Genomic DNA, 25,553 nt, shown 5'->3' on the forward strand with positions numbered 1-25,553 from the left:
GGCGTGTTTTTGAACTGCTAGGTTGGCAGAAGATGGGACAGAGCAATGGGAGCTCACTCCATCACTGGGATTCGAACCGCTGACCTTCCTATCAGCAAGCCCAAGAGGCTCTGTGGTTTTTTATGGTGGCACCATAAATGCCTCCATTATATGAAGGGCATCAACTGCTACCATGTAGGATCAGAATTTTATCAAGCTTGTCCAGAGCTAATTATCTACCTAGTGTGGCATCCTTGATGCTGACATTTCATTTATTTAAACTAAGTAAAAATGATGCCTACCATGAGGTGTGGAAATCCAACGATGAGAGAAGCATAATTATGTTCATCGGAGAGCATTCTGTTGGGGGAGCTGATCTTCTGCCCAAGTGCTACACTTAGGTTTTCAGAAGACAACTGGTCACATGAAACTGCCTGTGGCATATGCAGTTCTGAAGTGAGGCAAAAGTGAAGCAAACAAATAACAACAACAACAACAACAATAATCATAATAATATATTTCCCTAGCCACTCTGGGCAGCTTCCAACAAAATATTAAAATACAATAGTGCATCAAACAATAAAAGCTTCCCTAAACAGGGCTGCCTTCAGATGTCTTCTAAAAGTCTGGTAGTTGTTGTTCTCTTTGACATCTGGTGGGAGGGCGTTCCACAGGGCGGGTGCCACCACTGAGAAGGCCCTTTGCCTGGTTCCCTGTAGCTTGGCTTCTCGCAGCGAGGGAACCGCCAGAAGGCCCTTGACACTGGACCTCAGTGTCCGGGCGGAACGATGAGGACAGAGACGCTCCTTCAGGTATACAGAAACATTTTTATTTAATCCCGAAGAGCAAAAGCTTGTATCCAGCTAAGGGGCCAATCCTATGGCAAGATACGTCAGGTAGAGCAGCTGAGGATGCCGCAGATCTCCAGCTCACCTGGGCTCAGCTGGCATTAAGTTGCCAACCCCAACTCAGCCAAAGATATGCCAGTGTAAACTTGCTCTTCCTGGCTCAGCGATGGAACAGTGAGCTGAACTGAAACTGGCTGAGTCTGGTGCAAGGGGAGATTCGAGGCCGGGGGACTCAGTCCATTCAGCTGGCAACCCAACACACACCACTCTTTTAAAGGCTTGTTTTCCCTTTGCCACCCTTGGGCAGAGCAACAGGAGATACCCCACTGCTGAATGGGGGTTTAGATCTAGTATGATTTTACACCAGTTTAATTTACTCCAGCTCGCTTTAAGGCAGCTTCTTTTGCACAAGATTGCTCCCTAAGTCATACTGAGATAAACTCACTGAAAAAAATCAACAGATTTAAATTAGATATTGCCCACTGATAGTTTGTAGGCTGAGCAGGATTCTCATGGTTCAGCAGCTATTCCCTAAGAGGTGATGAGATGCAGTTTTCACCTGGTGATTGGCAGGAGGCACAGAAAAGTATGGGAATCGCATTACACCTCCAGGCATAAGTTTTGTGCTTTTTATTATGCAGTCACAAACCATATTTAGGCAACTTTCTTGTAGCAGACATACAGGACAGTAGTTGACACTGGCCACCACAAGTTCCTACCAAACGTGTCTGAAGTGAACACCTACAGCTGTCTATTGCAAACCATTCTATGGAACCAACAGTGAGCCTAAACAGGACAACAGCTGGGAATTTCTGGTCTCATACCACTGTTGTTGTTTTAAATACGTATATTGGTTAAAATGTAGTGGACTGTTGGCATGAAAGGAAGAGCCACACAATGCCTTGCATATATGGTGGCTCTGCCAGTTTCCATTCACACTATTGGAAACTAGGTGTGGTTCTCACTGAGACAGTAGGAGGCTAGACTAAAATCTTTCTTCCTGACATGCTAGTCCTGACACGGAGAGAACTGTGAGAAGTACCGTATTTTTTGCCGTATAGGATGCACTTTTCCCCCTCCAAAAATGAAGGGGAAATCAGGGTGCGTCCTATGGGGCGAATGCAGGCTTTCGCTGAAGCTTGGAGAGCGAGAGGGGTCGGTGCGCACTGACCCCTCTCGCTCTCCAGGCTTCAGGAAGTTCCCGCAGGGCTCCCTAGGCTGCGGATAGCAGCCTGCTGCACGGAGCGCGGGGCGCGCTGAAGCAGAGCACCCCACGCTTCAGGCAGACATCCGCAGCCTAGGGAGCCCTGCGGGAGTTCCCACAGGGCTCCCTAGGCTGCAGATAGCAGCCTGTTGCACGGAGCGCGGGGCACGCTGAAGAAGAGCGCCCCGCGCTTCAGGCAGACATTGGGCAGCCCCACAAGCTCGGGGGACAGCGGGGAGGCGGAGCGCCGCCATCCCGCTGTTCCCCGACCTGGTTTGCATTCCCCGACCTGGTTTTGGGGGGGAAATAAACGAAATTTTCCCCCTTTATTTCCCCCCCCAAAAACTAGGTGCGTCCTATGGGCCGGTGCATCCTATGGGACGAAAAATACGGTAAGTACGGGCAGTGACCATTTCGCACAGGGGTTCTGTTCTCGGCCCTCGTGTGCATGGGCGGAGCACACCCTCTGCCCGGTTACGCCCTGCCCCACCCTCTTCCAGGTCCAAAAGGACCCTCATTTTGGCAATTGTGTGGCTACTGGACACGCCTCAAATGCTCACCGCCTGTACTGAGGCTCCCAGTTAAAACAGGAAGACATAAATGAGTTGCAACTAGCTTTTCCTGTTGATTTCAATTAGACTGAATATAAACTTTCTTTGGATGTGAGTCACTACATCTTGTCATCTGAAGTTTTAACCCTCCTACTTTGGCATTTGGAAGGGAAACAATTGTAGAAGAGGCCACAATCTTGTTAGCAGTACTGTAGTAAGATTAATGATGACTAGGAATTGTCCCGTTAAAGCTTTTAATTCACATAATAAGTGTGACCAGGTGGAAACCCGACTCATGCAGTGCCAAATCAATTTTAAATTCACTACCTGTTTTTATCCCAGATTCGGTCTCCGCTGGCTCTTCATTCAGTGCGTGTAACTGGCAAATTCCATTCATTTCAGATTCCATATGCGTAGGCTTAGTTAAAAGATATTTTCTGCAAATCAGGTGGAATTGCCCAGTGGTTATTTAACACGGCCGTATTTATCTCTTGTCCATTGCACTGATCAACACCGTCACAATTGTTTGGTTCCTGCGCCCCCAATCTCTCTCTCCCACCCTCAAATTATCCTTAGGACTTATTCTCAGGTTAACAGTGACGCAGCTACCACTTCAAAATGATTCCTTCCTTCCATTATAATACCAGCAACATCTTTATGCAGGGAATTAAGGGAGACAGGCTGATGACATGACTTCTTCTTCCCACATATGTTGCTGATGTTCATGAGGTGCCACGGCTGTTATGCAGCCACAGGAAAGCGGCAGCTCCACCTCCCTGGGCACAGTAAGAAGGTTCCCCACTCTTAAATTTAGGGTAGGAGATCACAGAGGTAATCTTTTTGTGTTGACTGCAGATAGCCTTGATCCTTGTAGGCACCATTACAAAGAATATTACACTTGCTTTACCAATCTTAAGATTCATAGGTAAAGGTAAAGGGCCTGACCATTAGGTCCAGTCGTGGCCAACTCTGGGGTTGCGGCGCTCATCTCGCTTTATTGGCCGAGGGAGCCGGCGTACAGCTTCCGGGTCATGTGGCCAGCATGACTAAGCCGCTTCTGGCGAACCAGAGCAGCGCATGGAAATGCCGTTTACCTTCCCGCCAGAGTGGTACCTATTTATCTACTTGCACTTTGATGTGCTTTTGAACTGCTAGGTTGGCAGGAGCAGGGACCGAGCAACTGGAGCTCACCCTGTCGCGGGGATTCGAACCGCCGACCTTCTGATCGGCAAGTCCTAGGCTCTGTAGTTTAACCCACAGTGCTACCCGCATCCCTCTTAAGATTTATACCCCACGTTAAGTGCTTGAAAACCTCGTGGATTTCAATGGGTTGGAGCAAAGCAAGTTTTTAATTCATTAGCACGAACACTAAGCCAAACCATGGCTTAGCAAGAACAAGCAGGTCCCTGGAGTGAAAATCACAGCTGCTTTGCTCCTTCCCTGGACCTGCTGCCGCCATGCAGCCCAAAGCTAAGCCATAGTTTGGTTGACTGTCATGTGTGAAACCAGGTTTGTGGTTTGCCTCCCCCAAACAAACCACAAATGGTAAATCAAGAACAAAGCTTTGTTATAAGCCTGCAGTTTATAGGGAGAGAGACAAACCACAAGTCCAGGCTGTAAGCCAAGCACTGAGCCAAGCCATGGACAGCAGCAACATGGCCAAGGGAGGAGTCAAGTGGCAGCAAATTTTCACCCCAGATACCCCCAGAATTACCAGCTCTAACTAAGCCAAAGTTTAGCTTAGCGTTACATAAAAACCACACCAGTATTTTTGGCTGGACCATGCCAAAAAAACTTGCTAAAGCAGCAGCTGGGGTTACAAAAAATGGAAATTCCCAAGTTATGGAGAAATATTTTCATGCAAATATTTAGGCATGGAGAGGGCATGGATATGTCTAAGTTTCTGGGTGGAACATGCAGGCATATCTAGTATCTTACTGGTTTGTTTTGCTCTCGACCAGGAGCCAGTGGTCTTCAGCCACCAAAAAGACGGAGGAGAGTTTGATAGGCAGCGCGATGGTGTGAGCATGGCCTTCCAGGACATCTAAAACAGTAAGGTGACTCCTGGAAAATAAAGGGGTAAGAAGGACAAAATTAGGCTGAGGACAAACGCAGGAGAGGGGCCTGTATTTCTGCCATGAGGGGAGGGAATAGGAAACAGGAGTTCTTTCTCACCCTTCTTCTTTATAGAAGACCAGCCAGTTTTTGTGTGAAAACTCCCTGCACATTTTGTGACTCTTCTAAGAAAAAAACAAATTACAAAATTACCCAATTCAAACTCACAAAATTACCAAACTCGTCACAACTTCAGTTGTAAAAGAGTTGTCTGCCTGCTTACAGGAGGAAAAACAAACAAACAGCAAATGGATATTTGGCCTCTATCTATATGAATGAAAAGGGCTTCAGATCAGGCTTTTACTTCCATAGAGACCTTGTTTGGCAAAAAATATAGTACTATATTCCAAAAGCCAGCAGGGTGCACTCTACTGATATATAAATGCTTATAACCGCAGATTCCCTGGTTTATTCAACATAAACTGGATTGAGACTGGAACAAGAAAGATTTATCATGCGAAGCTGTCAGACCACTGGGCCCATCTAGGACAGTAGACTTTACCCTACTCTTGAAGAATTTAGCCCGAGATATTTCTAGTTCTTTTGAATTGAGATCCTGGGTACTGAACAAGAGGCCCTTTCACATGCAAATTATACTGCATCACGGCTACATAGCTCCTCTAAAGCCCATTTCCTATATCTGACTGTAAGGGAAATTTAATTAAAAATACATGCATACATATTCCTGAAGAGTAGCTATGTTAGTGCCTGCAAGCAAAAACAGTTGTTCTGTAGTACCATAAAAAAACAAAAAACTAAAGAAATGCACCCTGGCATGAGGTTTCAAAGCTGCCTTTATGTGTTGCTGTTCATAAAGGCTAGACAGAAAAAACTGTGAAAACTAGGCTTGGAGGAGACCGAAGCTTCTCATTTCGCACAAAGCATAGTTAGCTACTGGGGTGCCTTACCTCAGGGGTAGGTAACCTAAGGCCCGGGGGCTGGATGCGGCCCAATTGCCTTCTCAATCCAGCCAGCGGACGGTCCGGAAATCAGCGTGTTTTTACATGAGTAGAATGTGTGCTTTTATTTAAAATGCATCTCTGGGTTATTATCTCTGGGAATTCATTCATTATTATTTTTCCAAAATATAGTCCGGCCCCCCACATGGTCTGAGGGACGGTGGACCGGCCCATGGCTGAAAAAGGGTTGCTGACCCCTGCCTTACCTGCTCTTCCTTCCTGCCCCACCAGGATGAGCTTTTAGGACCCTCTTTCACATCTGGCGACAGTAAAAGTCGGCGTATGGATCCAGTGTTCATGTCCACTAATAGAATAACATTGCTCTGAAAAAAGAAAGTAAAAAATTACATTCTTTTCCAGCATATGCCATTTTCATGGCATCGTTGATTTCTTTCACTGAAAAGGTTGACACTGAAGACATTTTAGAATTTTGAGTAGATTTCTCTTTGTTGGAAACCACTACCTAAGCTTGCTTCTTTCTTTCTTTCTTTCTTTCTTTCTTTCTTTCTTTCTTTCTTTCTAGGCCCCTCAACAGCATTTTGTCAAAGTTCACTGTTAGGTTGAAATCCTTGACTTAGAAGAGAAATATATGGTTGGTCTGTTGTGTCAAACTGGTCTCAATATCCCAACCCATGTAATGTCATATGAATGGGAGAGCACCAAAGAAATAATCACAGATTAATTCCAAGATCTGCTACAGATCACTTCTTTGGTTATTTTGTTGAAGGAGGCTGGAGCAAGTGAAAGTGTTCAAGCAACCTGGAATAAGATGAGGCACAATCTAGGACCATAAAATTCATGCATGTCTATTTGGAAATAAGTGTGGTGAGACAGCTCCCCTTATCTTTTAGGATATGGCACTAAGGTAAAGCGCTTCATTTCTTTCTTTTTAAAAATTCAGCTACCTATTCAAGACCGTGACAACTGGGGTCTCCATGCCATATTGCTATAACTTCACCCTAAAAAACAGGCAAGCATCAGTTTGGCAGAAATGTAAATTATGTGAATTATGTAAATGTGAATTATGCCTTGTTGTTACTGAGGTGGTGAATTTGTATCTGGGCGATAACACTTCAGGTAGCAAAAGGGAACGCATTTCCCTGAACGTTCCTTTACACAAAAGAATTCCTAACACAGAAAACTTGGTATCAGGGATAAAGATTCTAGCTGAGAACCCCTTGTTGTTGTTGTTTAGCCGTTTAGTCGTGTCCGACTCTTCGTGACCCCATGGACCAGAGCGCACCAGGCACTCCTGTCTTCCACTGCCTCCCGCAGTTTGGTCAAACTCATGTTCGTAGCTTCAAGAACACTGTCCAACCATCTTGTCCTCTGTTGTGCCCTTCTCCTTGTGCCCTCCATCTTTCCCAACATCAGGGTCTTTTCCAGGCAGTCTTCTCTTCTCATGAGGTGGCCAAAGTCTTGGAGCCTCAGCTTCAGGATCTGTCCTTCCAGTGAGCACTCAGGGCTGATTTCCTTCAGAATGGATAGGTTTGATCTTCTTGCAGTCCATGGGACTCTCAAGAGTCTCCTCCAGCACCAGAATTCAAAAGCATCCATTCTTCGGCGATCAGCCTTCTTTATGGTCCAGCTCTCACTTCCATACATCACTACTGGAAAAACCATAGCTTTAACTATACGGACCTTTGTCGGCAAGGTGATGTCTCTGCTTTTTAAGATGCTGTCTAGGTTTGTCACTGCTTTTCTCCCAAGAAGCAGGCATCTTTTAATTTCGTGACTGCTGTCACCATCTGCAGTGATCATGAAGTCGAAGAAAGTAAAATCTCTCGCTGCCTCCATTTCTTCCCCTTCTATTTGCCAGGAGGTGATGGAACCAGTGGCCATGATCTTAGTTTTTTTGATGTTGAGCTTCAGACCATAATTTACATGTAAGAACCCCTTACATGTAACAAATCTCCACTCATACATTCCGGATCGTAGTTATATTCAGCAAATCAACATCTCTTCTTAAAAAAGAAAGGTTTTAACTCAAACCCAGTAAGATACTGCCAAGCACTTGGCATTATATCCTACATAACTCCAAGAAAGTGTTTGCAATGCTCACAGCCCCTATATATACAAAAGTACATGATGGAGAAGATTAAAAATGCCTTCTTGATGACTCTCGAAGGTGCATTAGCACAATCCAACTAAATAAAGGGTTAAGATTTCCCGGCCATTGCAAGGCAGTTGTGTTCTTTCACTTAGCGGTGGGCTCAGGAGGTCGGCTGGCACCATAACAAGGCCCCTTTCCCAACCCTTGCAGACGTTAATGGGTCCCATCTGTTACAAGGACTGGTGGTGTATTGGTTTGCGTATAAAAATAGAAATTTGCATCATTGGTGAATACTTCCAGTTACAGCTTTGGCAATTCTTCAAGTGGGCTGGGAAGATATGCTGTGCTTGTGCACAGTTTCGGTTATGTTTATTCTTTACTGGGAGAAAAGAAACCTTTGGGTGACCTCACGTCCCCAGTGCCTTGAATTCCAAATACTCAACAGATGTAACAGCCATTATTTTGAGGCGCCGCTCTTTTATTTTTAGCTACTGCAAAGCTTCCCTTTCCTTGTTGCAGTTTGTTCCTTCGCCAGGGCTTTCCTCCCTTGGAAGAACTTAGTTCAAATAAGGGTGTAATTGCGACTAAGGGAAAGGGAAGCTGATGTTAGAGTTCTTCTAGATGGGAGGAGGGGAGTTTAAAAATGCAGAGCAGGAAGAAAGGATAGAGAAGAAAATATCTGAATAGGACTTATTTCCTTATTGCTTTGCCATCCCTCCTTTCCTGCAGGCAAATATTTCCTCCAAAGCCATACCCAGTTCTCCCTTTTCATGCCTCCCAAGAACAAGAAAGTACTCAATATTTTTGTTTTGTGCATGTGCGTAGCTGTACATTTGCTTGAAAGAGCTTTGGATGCATTCATTAATTTCCTTTTCTCTTCACTTTCTGCTGGAGCTCTTGAGACTGTTTCAGACAGTACAAGCGCATTGCAAGAGCAATAAAAGCAAACAACTTTTTTTTTTTAGTGCTTAATGATGATAGCCCCAGCTTTCATCTGCTTTCTTGTACAAAGTCTGCAAAAGGAAATTAGGATTTAAACTGGACTCTGAATGGTGATGGTGGTGGCACACCGCTTTTAGCCTGCAGAACAATTATCTGCATTTCTCTGCGCCATTAAGGCCCTGGAACATGAATAAAGGCATTTCCCCCCCAATGCACCAGTTAAATGAAATATCCAGAATGCATTTATCTTGTTAGAACAGACTGTAAAGGATAGGAAGAGCAGCAGGAAGCAAACAGATGATTTGGTTCAGGAATTATGCGAGTGTGAAGTTGCCATCAAACGCAGCAGCAACACCTCTCTTTTCATTTTCAATGTTTAGCAATGCAAAACTGGAGAGACTATGTCACCATAAATTTTGCTCTGCCTAATAAGTGGAGCGAGAAGAGAGAAACTTGCAAATGGTGACACTGTCGCTCCATGATTTTGCATGAGTAACCAGAAGGCGTAATCAGCTGTACTTTTGAAAAAATGAGGTATACTATTTGTTGTATCAAATTGTAGATTTCAACGGAAGTCTCATAAAGTTCAATGAAAAAAGCAGAAGACCCAGTGGATCAGTTTATTCTCTAGTCAGTTCATGCATAAGGTCTATACATGTATAAGTATCTATTCCACCTGTCTGTTCAAAGAGTCCAATAATCCACATGAAGGGTTGTTACCACTACTATGCTATAAGATCGACTATCCTGTAATATTACATATGAGCCTGTTCTACTGATGAAGCCAAGGATGGTGAAACAAGGCTAATATTCCGGAAATCTTTGTCTTAGACTCTGTGAAAGGATTCTGTGGTGCTGTATTGTTTTTAACACTTGATTGGGAGCCACACAGAGTGGCTTGGGAAACTCAGCCAGATGGGTGGGGTATAAATAAATAAATAAATAAATAAATAATAATAATAATTATTATTATTATTATTATTTCAATGCATGGCAAAAAGATATTTCTAAATATATTTGGCAAGGGAAAAAAAACCTAGAATAAAATATAAAATATTGATAGATGCAAAAGAGAGGAGTAATTTCGTTGTCCCTGAGAGGGGGCAATGACAATAAAGATATTATTATTATTATTATTATTATTATTATTATTATTATTCTCCCTGCCTGATATGAGATTATACTATGAAGCATCTTGTCTTTGTTGGTTGAAGGAATGGATGACATTGGAGAATTCACATATTTTAGACTTAGAATGTCATGAGAATATTTTCAGTTGGCATGCTTATTTATGGTATGAAAAGGTGAAAGTACATAAAGGATTTACAAATCCTATAACTGGGAAAAATTTGTATAGAGAAAGGAATAAATACAAAAACCTATTAGAGGCAAAAACAGCACTTGGGCTGTCACCATAGGAAGCCATAGCGGTAAAGAAAAAGAATATGATGGAAGGTTGGACAACTTATAGAAATTTATTTAAAAAATTGTGATGAGTATAAATTAGAATAATTTAAGGAATTATCAGGAAAATTGACAACATGGATACAATATCCTCATTTGAATGAAGTACTTAAGTAAGATAGAATACAAGGGACTGGGGAACAAACATCACAACTGGAGAGAGATCTGTTGGAATGTAATGTAAAAGTGCTGTCTAAAATGTGTAATATACTGTTGGAATAGAAGACAAAGCTTGCAACAAGTCCGTACGGTAGTGCCATAGAATTATCCCTCTCTTGCAGATGTGGATGTGGAAGCAAAGTGGCTTGTCTAAAGGGCCCCCAATTAGTTTTTGGACAGAAAATCCCCGGTGCAAATCTTGTCTCCAATTCATAATGCAGTATCTTAACCCCCATACTACACCAGCTCTCATGCGGTACAAGGAGCCAAGTTTACGGAGGACTGCAAGTGAGCAAGCAAGATGTGTCACAAGCCCAGCTCCTACGCAGTGGGGACACGTTTGGTGAAAACAACAAAAGGCAGTGCCATACACCAGGGGAACGTGTGTCCTCCATAATCCCAACCAAGATGAACTGGATGAGAATTACTTTTGATCTCAAAACTAGACAGACATTAGAGCTTGAGAAATATGCGGGATCCCTCTTCCTGGTGCTAACATATTAACCCCAGAAATGGAAATCATGTTGGCTTTTTTTACCTGCTCTTCGTGTAGAACTACTTGACCTTTGAGAGGGTTACCCAGAGGTGCCAATGTGACAAACGGTTGCCATATTCCACCAACGGTCCTTGGGAAGATGTCATACAAGTCTATAATGCATCCATTCTTACTGGCCGGATCCATGACATATAAGGACACAGGATTGCATGTAGCCACATAAAGGGCGTCTTCTGCTTCCGAAAGCGGGAATAAGATGCAGATTACATGAAAGCAAACATATGAACAGATTGCTTATAGGCACAGACATTGTTTGCATAAATATATTGATATATGGAATGAGTCTATACAGAATATAGCAGGTTATTAATAATCCTATATGCATTCACATATATATTTATTCACATATTATACAAAGGTAAAGGTAAAGGGACCCCTGACCGTTAGGTCCAGCCGCAGATGACTCCGGGGTTGCGGCGCTCATCTCGCTTTATTGGCCGAGGGACCCGGCGTACAGCTTCCGGGTCATGTGGCCAGCATGACTAAGCCACTTCTGGCGAACCAGAGCAGCGCATGGAAACGCTGTTTACCTTCCCACCGGAAGGTTTATAGAGCAGAGGGAATAAAAAAAGGTGGCATACAAACTAATTTATATTAATTATGTTCTAGATATCTACACGTTCATACAGTTTCTCATCATCAGTAAATAAACAGAAAATAAAAATTATACTCTACCTTGCGCCACAGCAACATCGCACACTAAATTAACTTCATTCAAAGGCAGCGACCAAAAGGCACGTTCTTCTGTAAAGCTCAGGGATCTGGCTTCGTGTCTTTCCAGCGGAAATGCCTGCACATTTAAGTACATTGGACCCTAAAAGAAATATAATATATTTTGTATTAAGACACATATGCAGGCACCAAAATCTTTTAAATGCTTAGGGCCTCTGAGGGTCTTAATTCAGCCCTGGAATTGGCAGACTGAAAATTGTGAATACTTGAAAAAATTCTGTATGACTTTAAAATCCTGGAAAATAGGGTATGCTTACAGTCAACGTTAAGATTTATTTTTTAAAATCTCACCTTTATATCTATGTGATGTGTTTTAGTTGGGCACAAAAGTTTCTGCTGTGCATTACCCAGCTGGCTGGCTTTCCAGTAGCCCATTAATTTTGCAACTGGCAATGGCAACCTGCCCAACAAAGAAACTATTATTAACTTGTTGTTTTTTAGAGAGAGAGAGAGAGAGAGAGAGAGAGAGAGAGAGATGGTAGTTTTCAAACATTTACAGATAACAACAACAAAGAGAACAAAGGAACAAAACAAAACCAAAATCAATGTAAGAGGAAAAATGCAAGTTATTGGCACCTGAAGTGCCAGGAATGCTAACCCACCCATAACTTTCTCTTTTTAGATGGCACCTCATCTAAAAATACATTTCTGAGCTGAAAAGGTTCCTTGTTAATCTGCCACAGAGTCAGCAGTCTTAAGATCTCAAGGAAACAATACCAGGAGAAATCCCACTGAAAATTATGCTCTGTGAGGGAAAGACTTGGAAACCCAAACGGCCTGTGCAAATATAAGCTGTGTCCCAACATATCCAGAAACACTTCGGCTGCACGGAGGCCACAGGTTTGAATGCAACAACTGACAAAGGAAGAAGGAAATACATTTCTAGAAAATGCAAACAAGTTCTGCCAAGTAAGAGTTTAAAGAGGCGGCCAAGTTGGGTTCTTTTTTGGTGTGGGGTGGGAAAGATAGATAGGGAGCTGACAAGATCAAGGAGAAACTAGATAAAAATAATAGGAAAAGTCCTCTATGCCAGGGCTGCCATACGTTCGGAATTTCCCAGAGATAGCTGGGATCTGTACATCAAAAATGGCGTCTGGGTGGAATTTGCGAAAAACAGCACGAATGTCCAGGAAAACCTGGTGTATGGCAGCCCATATCGGAAGTGTTGATTTTTTGTTGTTGGTATTTTCCTTTTTAAAAAAAGGTAAAAAAAGGACGCTTTTTGGGGAGATTTTGCAAAAATTTTAAATATGGCAACCCTATCGTATACAACTCAGCCCATTTTCATTAACTGCCATGACTGATGAAGCATTCCCATTGAACGGCTGTGTCTCCCTCAGAAGAAGGTCTCTCCGCATTTCCTGCCTGTCACAGAATGCAGTCAGGGCATAGAATTGGAGCGGACGAGGACACACATTAGCTTAACACATTAGTTAAGACAATGCTTGTTAAACCTGCCAGACTTCCAACATTATGACTGTTAAAGGTCAAGGACCCCTGATAGTTATGTCCAGTCGCGAATGACTCTGGGGTTGCAGCGCTCGTCTCGCTTTACTACTAAAACATCTAACAATACAAACTTGACTCTGAGGGGCAAGTGTTCCTTTTCAAACAAGTTTTATGAGGAAGCAGGGGGACAGTGGGCTTGCTTCATAGCCCAAAGATCACCAAGATACCAAGGAGCCACTTAGGGGAAGATGATGCTTGGGAGCGATCATGTCAACCGTCCCTTTCATATTGTCATTTCATAGGGAGGTCAGCGCTTTGACAGAGTCATTCGGAAACACATCAGTTTCTGAGGGGAGGCCCTTCAAATAGGCCCACTCCCCTTACTTGCAGGAATTGCCACTACCAAGCCAAACTTCACCAGACCAGGTAATGGTCCAAAAATAACAAGGGACTGCACTGTATTCCCTCATTTTCAAACCATCCCTCACATCACTCAAAGGTGTGCCCTGTCTAATCTGTTGGTCCAACAGCCACTTGAGACATTCCCATGGTTGTCATGGAGGACATGAAACTTCAAGCCAGCCCAATGGCAGCCTTCACAGGGACAATGGAGTCATGCAGGACAACTGTCCCAGGGTCCTCTAACACCATGCCAGGGACCACCTTGTCCAGCTCAATTTCATTACAAATTCATTATTCTCAAACTTCTGGGGAGGCATCATGGCTGGTTGCCGTCTCTGTTGAGGCTCTATCCTCAAAGATAATTAAGTGGTGATTAACGATAGCTACTGTCTCGTATTATCTCTGAGGAACAGATATAACAGGGATTATCTTCCAAATGTTCCGGAAGGATTGCTCCCGCCATGGGACCAAGAAATCTTCAAGGAACCCAAACGGGTGAATTTTGCCCAAAAACCACTTAATAGCCCTAGAGGTCAGCCCCTAGGGCAAAGATAATCAAAAGCTCCATTCTTCAATTATTTCTGAAACTCCTATAAATTACTACTATGACTATCTCTCTGCTGGTTAAAATGTTCATTTGAAATACAACCCAATAGCTGGCTTAAGAGGAGACGCCATTAAGGGGCTGTAAACAAATAAATCAAAAAGCATGCTCTTATTCTACATACCAAAGAAAGTGTTTTAAACAGCTAAGAGATTCTCCAACTTTGAGAAATTTTCATCTTATTTTGTTCTAGTCTTAATCCTGTTTTACTGGTGAAAGTGCTGCTTTGTACTGTGAAACTACATGGCTGCTCCCTGTGAGAAGGCAATGTTAGAAATGCAACTTCCTGCAATTTTCATCTTATTTTGTTCTAATCTTAATCCTGTTTTACTGGTGAATGTGCTGCTTTGTACTGTGAAACTACATGGCTGCTCCCTGTGAGAAGGCAATGTTAGAAATGCAACTTCCTGCAACTTTCATCTTATTTTGTTCTAATCTTAATCCTGTTTTACTGGTGAATGTGCTGCTTTGTACTGTGAAACTACATGGCTGCTCCCTGTGAGAAGGCAATGTTAGAAATGCAACTTCCTGCAATTTCCAGATAAGCAAGGACTGTGTGAATTTCTGAGAAAGCACTCAGGATGGTGAAAATGCTGAAAAATACTGCATTGACTGTCGCAGTCATGCGACAATTATTAAATGAGCAATTAAAGGAAATAAGCTGCATAAAATGTTAAATGTTAATTGGACAAAGCTGAGGCTGGATAGTATATACAGGCTTTGTGGAAAAATACTGCTGGAGATTTGCCAGACCAGTAGAATGGAATGATATAGTTGAAGGTAAGGGATGATGAAAGTGAGAGGACCTCCACACAGGTGCCTGGAGGAATGAAACAGCCAAGTGCTGGAGCTATGATGTTGGAGGAGGGGAAGGGGTCCATGGATGGGGAGACTAAGAAAAAAACCTGAGCTGTCAAAGACGAGTTGAGAACGAAAGGATTCTGTGTACAATTTGGATTAAATCTAGAGGGGAAAGCTACTTACTCTTGTAACACGTTTGGGAAAAGAATGGAAAAGGAGGAAATGGAAACTATAATTTTTTAAAAAGGACTGAAAACAGTGGCCATCAGGAAATGGGACTGGAAGATATGGATTCGGATGTGAATTAATGATTATACAATAAGTAAATAGCTATCTATTATTGTCTTAACAAATACCGTATTTTTCGCCCTATAGGACGCACTTTTTCCCCTCCAAAAATGAAGGGGAAATGTGTGTGCGTCCTATGGGGTGAATGCAGGCTTTCGCTGAAGCCTGGAGAGCCTCAGCGCGAGCCCCACAAGGTCAGGGGACAGCGGGGAGGCGGAACGCCGCCATCCCGCTGTCTCCCGATGTGGTTTGGAGGCTGACGGCGGGGAGACCCCGCCGCCAGCCCTGCAAGCTCCAGGGACAGCTGGGAGGCGCAGCGCGTCTTCCCGCTGTCCCCGGACCTGGTCTGAAGGTGGGTGGCGGGGAGAAGAGCACTTCTCCCCGCTGCCTGCCCTGCAAGCTCCGGGGACAGCTGGGAGGCGCAGCGCGTCTTCCCGCTGTCCCCGGACCTAGTCTGAAGGCGGGTGGCGGGGAGAAGAGCGCTCCTCCCCGCTGCCAGCCCTGCGGGGAGGCGCAGCGCGTCTTTCCGCTGTCCCCGGACCTGGTCTGAAGGCGGACTGCGGGGAGAAGAGCACTTCCCCCCGCTGCCTGCCCCGCAAGCGCCTGGGGGGGAAATAATTTTTTTTCTCTTTATTTCCCCCCCAAAAAACTTGGTGCGTCCTTTGGGCCGGTGCGTCCTATGGGGCGAAAAATACGGTAACCATAGTGAATAAACCCTTGAGGAATAAAAAACAAGGACTGAATGTTTCTTAATATTGGAGATCCAGTTGTGATGTCGGACTGGAGGAAGACTACTGCTGACTTTTATATGTAATAGCATAATAATAATCGGGGAACCTCTTTTGGACTTCTTATCTGGAAGGAAAAATGAATGAACTTGAGATGTCCAGACTGAAGGCTGGGAAAAGTCACTTAGCAGAGGGAGGAACAGCTGGATACTACCCTGGAGTAAATATTCTGACTATTTTGAAGAACTCTTGTATATATAACTGGCAAATGGGTAGTTGGAAATCCCTTTTCCTTTTCTTCTGGAAGAAGTGTCGCCACTGGAATTCATTGCTCCAAACCATGATGATCTGGGCTCAGGCCAGCATAACATACCCCAGCTTCGACCCTAACCATATTCTGTGCCGGAACTGTACATATGAAGCTAACAATGGAAAGAGAGGTAGTTCCCAAATGCTTTAACAAGATTTTTGCACCCAGTCTCTCAGAGATCCAGATAACGGTCTCAACCGTAAGCCAACATTCACTTTTGCTTCTAATATTTCCTTGCCCTCAGTAATCCTTGCCCCAACATGCCTTCCGCCTTGCAGCTATGAATAAAATACGAGAACTGCCCGGCAAATGCTGGCTGTTATGTTATGTGCAATGAGCACAAACAGTCCCCATCGTCTACGGCCAGGAAGGAGAGCAAATCCAAAGTTTTGTTTTGGATTACATTAACAACTGTAATTGATTTTTAAAAAAATACAACTCCTAAATTATTGACTGGAATGAGGCAACATGAACCTATTTCACCAATTTTAAAACAACTTCACTTGACTACCTGTTTGTTTCTATGCCCAATGCAAGGTGCTCCTTTTAATCTTTAGAATCCTAATTTTAACTTAGGCATGCATTTCAGATGGTATTTACTAACTAACTAACTAACTAACTAACTAACTAACTACCTGGCCCTTCACCTAGGCAGTTTCCATAAAAACCAATTTGCCTAACACCAGTGGTTTGTATGTATAAAGGGGAATATTTGTTTTTCTATAAATGGTTTTGGAAATTGGTTTGCAGCGCGATCTTATCCATGTCTGCTCAGAAATAAGTACTACTGAAATCAATAGGGCTTACTCCCAGGTAAGTTGGGATAGGATCACAGCCTTAGTAGTTATGACACATAAATTATGTGCATTTATTATACTCATAAAAAAACCTGACTGAAACCAGAGGAAGGCCACCAAAATCATGAAGCAAACTGAATGGCCTGTAAGCAGTTTGTGGAGTTGTGGTTTTGCAAAGTACATGCCAAATGTCTGATGATGGGAATTAGTATTGAGATGCTAACTTCACTCAAGAATAAGTTACTCTTTGGACATGTCCACAAAGTATTTTGAAAGATTTGTGCAAGGATAGGGGCTAACATATTTCCCCACTATTGATAAAAAGAATTTGGATTTGCTACTAATTATGGAAATAAATTGCAAAATGATCATTCAATGAAGAGAAACCGAGAAGAACAAATTTTCCCCTTTATTGGATTCATTTAATCATACAAATCATCACTATTCATAATATAATACATTCACAATTTATACAAAATGCTGTAAACGTGCATAGTTAAAATAGTATAAATTAATAATAGTTCGATAATATATCAATCTGTTTTCAGGAACTAGCAATATTTGCTTCAAGCATTCAAGGCAGACAGGTTGATCTTAACTAGCAGCAAATATACAATGTATGTTAGTCTTACTCCTTAGCCAGGTGTACATTGGTGGGTTTTGCTCCAATTGGGATTCCATGTTTATGCAGAGTCCGGATTAAAATCTCACGCATTTCGTTATTGTAGGAGTCAAAATCAAACACATTCCTGACAACGTTGGCAAGCCCTTCTGTTGGAAATTTCTACAGAGAGGGAGAAAGAGGGAGAAGAGCACAAGATTCATGAGCTCCCCACGGACTGAGAAGCAAGGTGTCACAGGTTCTGAGATGCGCAAATGGAGTTCTAGGTAAGCAGGCGCATCTCCACTCCCTGAGATTCTTTGATAGGGATGCACATTGCAAGGCTGTTTCATACACTGAAGTGAAGGCCCATTGCTGGCATCTGTCCGTCTCGAGAGACAATGGGAATGACCGTCTGGGGGTGAAGTCAAACTGCAATAACAGCACTGAAGGGACATATCTAGGCATAGGCCTGGGTGGTGTGTATGGAGGTTCTGGGCTGCCAAGACGGCAAGGCTCCCCTCTCAGCCTGACTGATGTGGTCCAAAAGAAAATAGAGCAGTGTGTTTGGCACTGGTGGCCACAGGAGAAAGCAGCCGGCAAGCACCTTCCCATTACGAAGACAGCTCTGTTGAAAGCCTCCCTCCCTCCAGCTACTGACTATCACATCCCCTCTAGGCAGGGGGAAGACTTGCTATGGACTTCGGTTGGTCGCCTCGGGACCTGGTAGGAATTTTTTCCAATTGGTAATTGGCATATACAGCCAATTGGTTTTTCGCCTACCTCGTAGCAACTCGTCACAACTCCTCAGTATTGGCGGTTAGGCATTGGCAAGGGAGGGTTAAATGGATGAGGGGGGGAGGGAAGCGCCATCGCCTCCCCCACAGAAAAGGACTCCAGGGGGCGTTGCCCTGTCCAAAGCCTATGGAGGTGTGGGCCCACGGCACGCCCCCAAGCGGTGACTCCGGGGGAGTTCCTAGTTGACGTGCCTCAGCAGGGCTCCCCCTACTGGTGGTTAACCCTTGCCGGTCTTCATGCAATCGGGCTGAAACCGGCTAGTCGATAGGGCCAATGCCTAAGCCAATACCGCTCATTCCTGTAATCAATAAAGTTGTGGCCTATTTCGCCCATTAACCTTATATTCTGGTGTCCTGTGTCTTTATTTCTTCCTGGGTGGGGGCGGGAAGTTGCCACGCAACCAAGACAGCTCTGTTGAAAGCCGCCCTCCCTCCAGCTACTGACTATCACATCGCCACGGCCAGTGTGAGAAAGCGACAAACCAACAACAAACAACACGATGACCTGTATGCTAGATAGCACTGCAATTCTTATTGCATAATATACATAATTTAGTACAAGCGGTGAAACTTTTTAGGCGTTCATGGTGCCGAAGTAGTAAGTGAATAACAACATAGGACAGTGATCCCAGATAATCTGACTGTTTCGCTGGAATCTTCTTCAGCACAACCCACAGATTAGAAAAATGCACAAAGTTTTACTGCTTAGCCCACAGGATAGCATCTATTACTTTGTTTCAACTACAGACTTATTATACTTCTACGGACTTTCAAAGATTGACAGACGTGTGTTCATTTGATTTCAAATATATTAGAGAATTTACAAGTGTACACATTTTGTTTTTGTTGTACTAAATTATGTATATTATGCAATAAGAATTGCAGTGCTATCTAGCATACTGGTCATCGTGTTGCCTGTGTTGTTTGTTGTGTTACGTTTGCAACACAGGGGTTTGTTGTTCTGTATTAGTGAGAGAAAGCTGTGGAAGCTCAATGATATGCTGAATAACGGAGAACTCCTTTCCAAGCTTCCTTTTTACCTCAGCCCTCCCAATCCCTATTCCTCTGGGGTCAAGCCTAAGAACATGGGATTATCTCATTTCTAATATTCATAAACTGCTCTAGAAGCCTTTGGCTGGAAAATGGGTAAATAGGTTTTATTATTTCATTCTGAACAAGCTACAAAGAACACAGGATAATTTTTCTGAACCTTCTGAGAAGAGTATTTTAGGTTGCAACCCTAACATACTTCACAGGGAAAAAGCCCCATTGATCATAGCTGGCCGGACTTCTGAGTAAATATGTAAAGCACTGGTTTTCAGCCAGTGTCCTGTGGCACCCAGGGGTGATTTAAGGAATGTTCAGGGGTGCCCCGGGGGCAGCCTTTCATTAACTTGCAGCCCATATCTTCCTGAATTATCTCTCTCTTTCTCGCTAAGCAAGGTTCAGGGGAGCTGGCAGCTTTAACTTGCAGCCCATTATCTTCCTGAAATAAAACAGTGGCAAAAAAAGTGGAGAAACACTTTTGCATGACTGTTTTATCTTCTTAAAATCTCTCTCCCCCCCAAAAAAAAAATCCTCCCCAGCTTCAGTAACTAACAATTCCTTAGTTTTACACAGAGGGCTTGAGAAATGCAAGAAAATAACAGGGTAGCTTGATTTTGCGTGTGCCCAGATGTGTGTGTGTGTGCTTTGCTGGCATGTGGCATCCGGAGGGATCAGAAGTTGCTTGGGGCTGATAAGATTAGCAACCCCTATTTTATGGGCTTGCTTCCACACAGAAGTGGCATGCCTACAAAGCGAATAAGAATAATATAATAATAATTTTTTATTTGTATCCCGCCCTCCCCAGCCGAGGCCGGGCTCAGAGCGGCTAATATCATAAAAGCACAAAACAGACATCAATTAATTAAAATGCATCTTAAAATTAATTCAGACAAGTTAAAATCTGGGCAGGTGACAATTGAGCATGGTTAATACTTGCCAGGATCAACTGTTTACACTGATCATACAAGGACCTGTGAACGGGTTGGGGCCCTCCTTCGGGCTTGTTTTATACAGAAGAAAGTCAAACTGCACCCTGCCCAAAGGCCTGGCGGAATAGCTCCGTCTTGCAGGCCCTGCGGAAAGATGTCAAATCCCGCAGGGCCCTGGTCCTTTATATACATAGGAAAGGAGGAATCATCTGGGCACATTTTCTCTTGAGTCAATCAGATTCAGGCCCCTGCTGGACTTGGGTTATCCATGACTAACCTAATTTCACTGCTTTCACTCTGGAACCAGCCACAGCCATTAAAACCACTTAGATGGTCCTACAAACATTTTAGGCTTTACCAATTTCAATCTCTTCTTCTGAACGGTTTTGGCAAGCTAAATGTCAATATTTATCAGTGGGTCTGTTCCAAATCACGCCAGTAGCAGGAATGTATATACTGTACCTGTAAATGCTTGACTATATTCACTACTTCTCTCGTTGAGTAAGGATAATTGATAATTCCTTGGTCGGCCAAGCTTCTGAGCTCTCCAAAAGCAGCCACCAGTTTCTGCAGGACTGGCTCAGGAACCGCAGGCCCGTATTGTCGAAGCATTGCAAGCTCAGAGCTTGGTTTGGGATTATCAATAGCATGGCAGCTAAAAATATCTCCTGGAATAAACAAGCAAAGAATGGAGAGAGTTGTGGAAAGGTTGTAGTATATAGTAATGGAAACCCTGAAGCTCTGCAAACTCCACAAAGCCAGGTGTTGTTGACTCGGTTGCATTCCTGGACTGGAGGCAGAAGTCTCCACTGAACCTTCAACCATGTTGCCCCTTGTGCTATTCAAAGGGGTCTTTATGGCAAACGGTCCCTCTAGATATCTATTGCCCAGCTTCAACGCATCTTCGCGTACGGAAGTTCGCCAGCTGCTGAGTGCTCTCCTCAGTGGGGACCATAATCCTCCAGTCCTCCACTTGAAAGTAGCTCAGGGAGAAAGGCTGGGAACAGATCCTTTGTATGAGATTTCCAAGAGCTAGGACTAGAGGAGATACTATGAGCTTTCAGCAACCTGCTGCCTTCCCAGTGTGTTGTTGTGGTTAAGAGCGGTGGACTCGTAATCTGGTGAAATGGGTTCGCTTCCCTGCTCCTCCACATGCAGCTGCTAGGTGACCTTGGGCTAGTCACACTTCTCTGAAGTCTCTCATCCTCACTCACCTCACAGAGTGTTTGTTGTGAGGGAGGAAGGGAAAGGAGAATGTTAGCCGCTTTGAGACTCCTTAGGGTAGTGATAAAGCGGGATATCAAATCCAAACTCCTCTTCTTCTCCCAATGGAGTGCCAACTTCCATCAAGCCCATCCATCACTGAGGAAGGTTGGGGTACAGGGACCCACAACAGTCACACAATGCCGGTATTTGGACCCCTTCCTCTCATCCCAAATTACATTATAACAATCCCAGAAACATAGGTCTTCTTGCTAACATTCTGAAAAAGTATGTTCTGTTATGTGCTTAGCCAAATACTTTTAAATTCAAAATCCCTTATTTTACGCAGCCACTTTCCCGAAAGAGTCCATGTGTAATACTCTTCCAAGTGGCAGACGAGAAAATGACTGACGCAGCCTCCTATCTGAAAGGCTGAACAGATTTCTTTAAAAACAGCCTGTTTTCTGTATATCTTTTCTATCAGGAGGACGAGTACAGCAAAGCTTCTATTTTCCATACTGAAGTCTGTAGAAAACACAGTTGTTGTTGGTTTATTAAGCACTGCACTTACCTAGTGTTCCAAAAAAGTCATTGCCCAAAAACGGAAATCCAGGTCTGTTTGCTAGAACGATCATTCTGAAATCTGGATGAATTACCACCACATTTTCTCTTCCACTCACACTAGCAGAGTCTAGAAAATACATATAATTGAATTAATATTTTCAACTTTACAAGGCATGGTTCAAGTAACAAAATTCATGCCCACTGAAAGGTTTTTAATAATCAATATATATGGAATAATCTGCTTATCTCTGCAGTGAATATATCCCATTATCATTAAAATTTTGCAACAGAATACCCCAAAAGTACAAACATGTACTGTATAAGATTATGCATTTTGTTAAAAATACATTTAAATACATATTTAAAAATGAATTTTCATACAGATTTTTAAAAAATACTTGGTGATTAGTAAATTAGAAAAATTCATATGAACCATAAGTATTTTGATTCATCTATCCCCACATTTCCCTTGAACAATATGTTACATTTTCACAATTATTTAAATTTTACTGATTCTACAGCATTCTCTCCTGCTGCCAAACTATTCCATTCAATTCCAGGCTAGATAAACTCAACTGTTCAACTCGTTCTCTTCATAAAAAGGTAGAGGAATCCACCTTTTCCAATCCTGCAGGCCCACACCAAGCAAACTTACGACAAGTTAACGCTCTCTATTAACACTCTGATCTGAAACATTTATTAAACCACAGAGCCTAGGGCATGCCAATCAGAAGGTTGGCGATTCAAATCCCCGTGACGGGGTGAGCTCCCGTTGCTCAGTCCCTGCTCCTGCCAACCTAGCAGTTCAAAGGCATGAAGTGCAAGTAGATAAATAGGTACTGCTCCGGCGGGAAGGTAAACGGCGTTTCCGTGCGCTGCTCTGGTTTGCCAGAAGCGGCTTAGTCATGCTGGCCACATAACCCGGAAGCTGCACACCGGCTCCCTTGGCCAATAAAGCGAGATGAGCGCCGCAGCCCCAGAGTCGTCCATGACTAGACCTAACGGTCAGGGGTCCCTTTACCTTATGTAATAAAACTAATATCCATTAGTGCAGCACAGTGATCACTATTGTATTGTATTGATCTTTATTACGGCCATTGGCCCATCACACGACAGTTTCCCATACTAACATAGTGTACTTAAACCTCCAAATTTAAAACCGCCAAGACTTACAAGAAACAGACAAGAACCAAAGCAAAACAAAAACAAAAGACCAACATCATACATTACAATAAATTTGTAACATAAACATCGCCCTCTACTCATAAATTAATAGAAGACATCAATGGTGAAATCACCTAATTACATCCTAAAACATAGAACAGTGATCACTACAGTCCAATATAAGCACTTTTTTGTTAGACAGGCGCACCTGGTTATAATTTTTTAGCTAACCAATATGCCAGTGCTCTGAATATAGCAGAGGTTTTCAACCTTCTTGAGTCCGCGGCTCCCTTGACCAACTACATTCTTTTTACAGTTCCCCTGTGGGACTCAGGAACCCAGTTAAGTCACCCCTTGCCTGCAGAGCTGGCAGCCTCTCAACCTTTTTTGAACCACCCCCCTCCATCAGAACACGCCTGTGGGGCACACACAGTCCCCAAATGGAGACAAACCTCTCCGGGCGTCTTCCTGATTGAAGCACAGCCCGGGACGGCCATAAATCTTCAGCCCCAGTGCGCACCAGCAGCACATATCCAAAGATATGTGTACGCTCAATCAGCAGAGTATAGCAGGGACGAAGTGGAGCTTTGGTGTGTGCATTCTAAGTATTTATTAAGCAATATATACAGGACATATGGAAGTGAGAGCTGGAACATAAGGAAGGCTGACCGCTGAAGAATTGATGCTTTTGAATTATGGTGCTGGAGGAGACTCTTGAGAGTCCCATGGACTGCAAGAAGATCAAACCTCTCCATTCTGAAGGAAATCAGCCCTGAGTGCTCACTGGAAGGACAGATCCTGAAGCTGAGGCTCCAATACTTTGGCCACCTCATGAGAAGAGAAGACTCCCTGGAAAAGACCCTGATGTTGGGAAAAATGGAGGGCACAAGGAGAAGGGGACGACAGAGGACGAGATGCCTGGACAGTGTTCTCGAAGCCACCAGCATGAGTTTGACCAAGCTGTGGGAGGCAGTGGAAGACAGGAGTGCCTGGCAGGCTCTGGTCCATGGGGTCACGAAGAGTCGGATGCGACTAAATGACTAAATAACAACAACATATACAGGACAAAGCAATCATAGTATCCTCTCACTTCTTCTCCAAGAGAGAAAGTAAGTAAGTACAAAAGTACAATACAGCGGAAGAGATAAGACTGACTTCCGTTCTCATACTTTCCAAGCCTGGAAAGTAAACACAGACATGTGATATAGCAGTCACACATCCAGCAACGGAGGAGTGGAATGCTGACATCCCCACCCCAAAGAGAGGTACCTTGCAGAAGCACCATTAGCCTGCGGAGCTTATAGCCAGGGCTGCAGCAACAAACAGCTGTGCAAGCCTTTGGGAAGCAGAGACATGAGAGAAGAGGGAGGGAAGGAAGGAAAGAGGGACAGAGGCCAGTGTTTGCTAATCTCATATATTTCCATTTTAATTCCTTAAGGCAACAATCTTAAGGCATGAGGGGCTGAAAATTAAGAAGGCACGTCTGCTGGACTCTTGCTGGCAGAATGGAAGTGAGGGGCAAAGGGAACACAATCTGTGCTCCTCTGTTCTTTTTATTTATGTATTATTAAAAAAAAAAACTGGAATGAACTCCACCACCATTTGGGCTGCATTAATTTATTCCTTGAATAGAGGCATGTTGTGGGACTGGATCCTTTGGATCCATGCATTCCCTAGAATCCCTCCAAATCACCCTGATTGAGTTTACTGACTTCAGAGCTCTGACCTCAATAGGGCAAATGGCATGGAAGCTGCTGTGGTGGCAGCGAAATGGTAGCCGGGTCTCCTTTTCTGAAGGTGGAGCTGTCTTTCTGCCTCTGATGTGGCACATCCCATGCCTCTTATGGCCCCTGGGACCAAAGATTTGCAGAGCCAAGGTCTTTTCCCCAGAACTATTTAAAATAAACTTGCAAGCTATCCAGCCCAAAACCGCAGCACTGGCTGGTAGTATTAAAAATCTTTGTTTCCTAGGGCAATGCATTCTTATTACTGTATTTTTCGCCCCATAGGGCGCACCTAGGTTTTTTTTTGGGGGGGGGGGAATAAAGAAAAAAATTATCCCCCCCCCCAGGCGTGGGGACTGGGGCGGGGGAAGCCCGAGCTTCCCCCAACCCCAGCCCCCAGAACAGGCTGCTATCCGCAGGGATGCAGGCAGCTCTCCGCAAGCCGTGGGAGCCCGGCACGACTTCGCGCTGGGCTCCCACGGCTTGCGGAGAGCTGCGCGACGCCCAAAGCCTGGGGTGCGCTGAGCTCAGTGCGCCCCAGGCTTCAGGATGCAGGCAGCTCTCTGCAAGCCTAGGGAGTCCG

The 25,553-nt window shown here is 43.9% G+C and overlaps 1 protein-coding gene across 4 annotated transcripts in view; it reads right to left on the reverse strand.

Moving 5' to 3' along the window:
- Positions 1 to 25,553, reverse strand: part of VWA8 (von Willebrand factor A domain containing 8) — a 92,004-nt gene that overhangs the window by 21,284 nt on the left and 45,167 nt on the right. For 3 of the 4 annotated variants that reach the window (XM_053397241.1, XM_053397240.1, XM_053397244.1), the window contains 11 exons: positions 22,090 to 22,209; positions 20,778 to 20,983; positions 17,574 to 17,725; positions 11,854 to 11,962; positions 11,506 to 11,644; positions 10,813 to 11,006; positions 5,863 to 5,979; positions 4,758 to 4,822; positions 4,521 to 4,646; positions 2,910 to 3,019; positions 282 to 430 (listed from right to left, as the gene is read on the reverse strand). In XM_053397241.1, the coding sequence (XP_053253216.1) occupies positions 282 to 430; positions 2,910 to 3,019; positions 4,521 to 4,646; positions 4,758 to 4,822; positions 5,863 to 5,979; positions 10,813 to 11,006; positions 11,506 to 11,644; positions 11,854 to 11,962; positions 17,574 to 17,725; positions 20,778 to 20,983; positions 22,090 to 22,209 (1,487 nt within the window). The remainder of the gene's footprint in view (positions 1 to 281; positions 431 to 2,909; positions 3,020 to 4,520; positions 4,647 to 4,757; positions 4,823 to 5,862; positions 5,980 to 10,812; positions 11,007 to 11,505; positions 11,645 to 11,853; positions 11,963 to 17,573; positions 17,726 to 20,777; positions 20,984 to 22,089; positions 22,210 to 25,553) is intronic. The other variant, XM_053397243.1, reaches the window with a different exon arrangement.

The sequence above is a fragment of the Podarcis raffonei genome, chromosome 7 (assembly GCF_027172205.1).
Source record: "Podarcis raffonei isolate rPodRaf1 chromosome 7, rPodRaf1.pri, whole genome shotgun sequence".
Classification (NCBI taxonomy): Eukaryota; Metazoa; Chordata; class Lepidosauria; order Squamata; family Lacertidae; genus Podarcis; species Podarcis raffonei.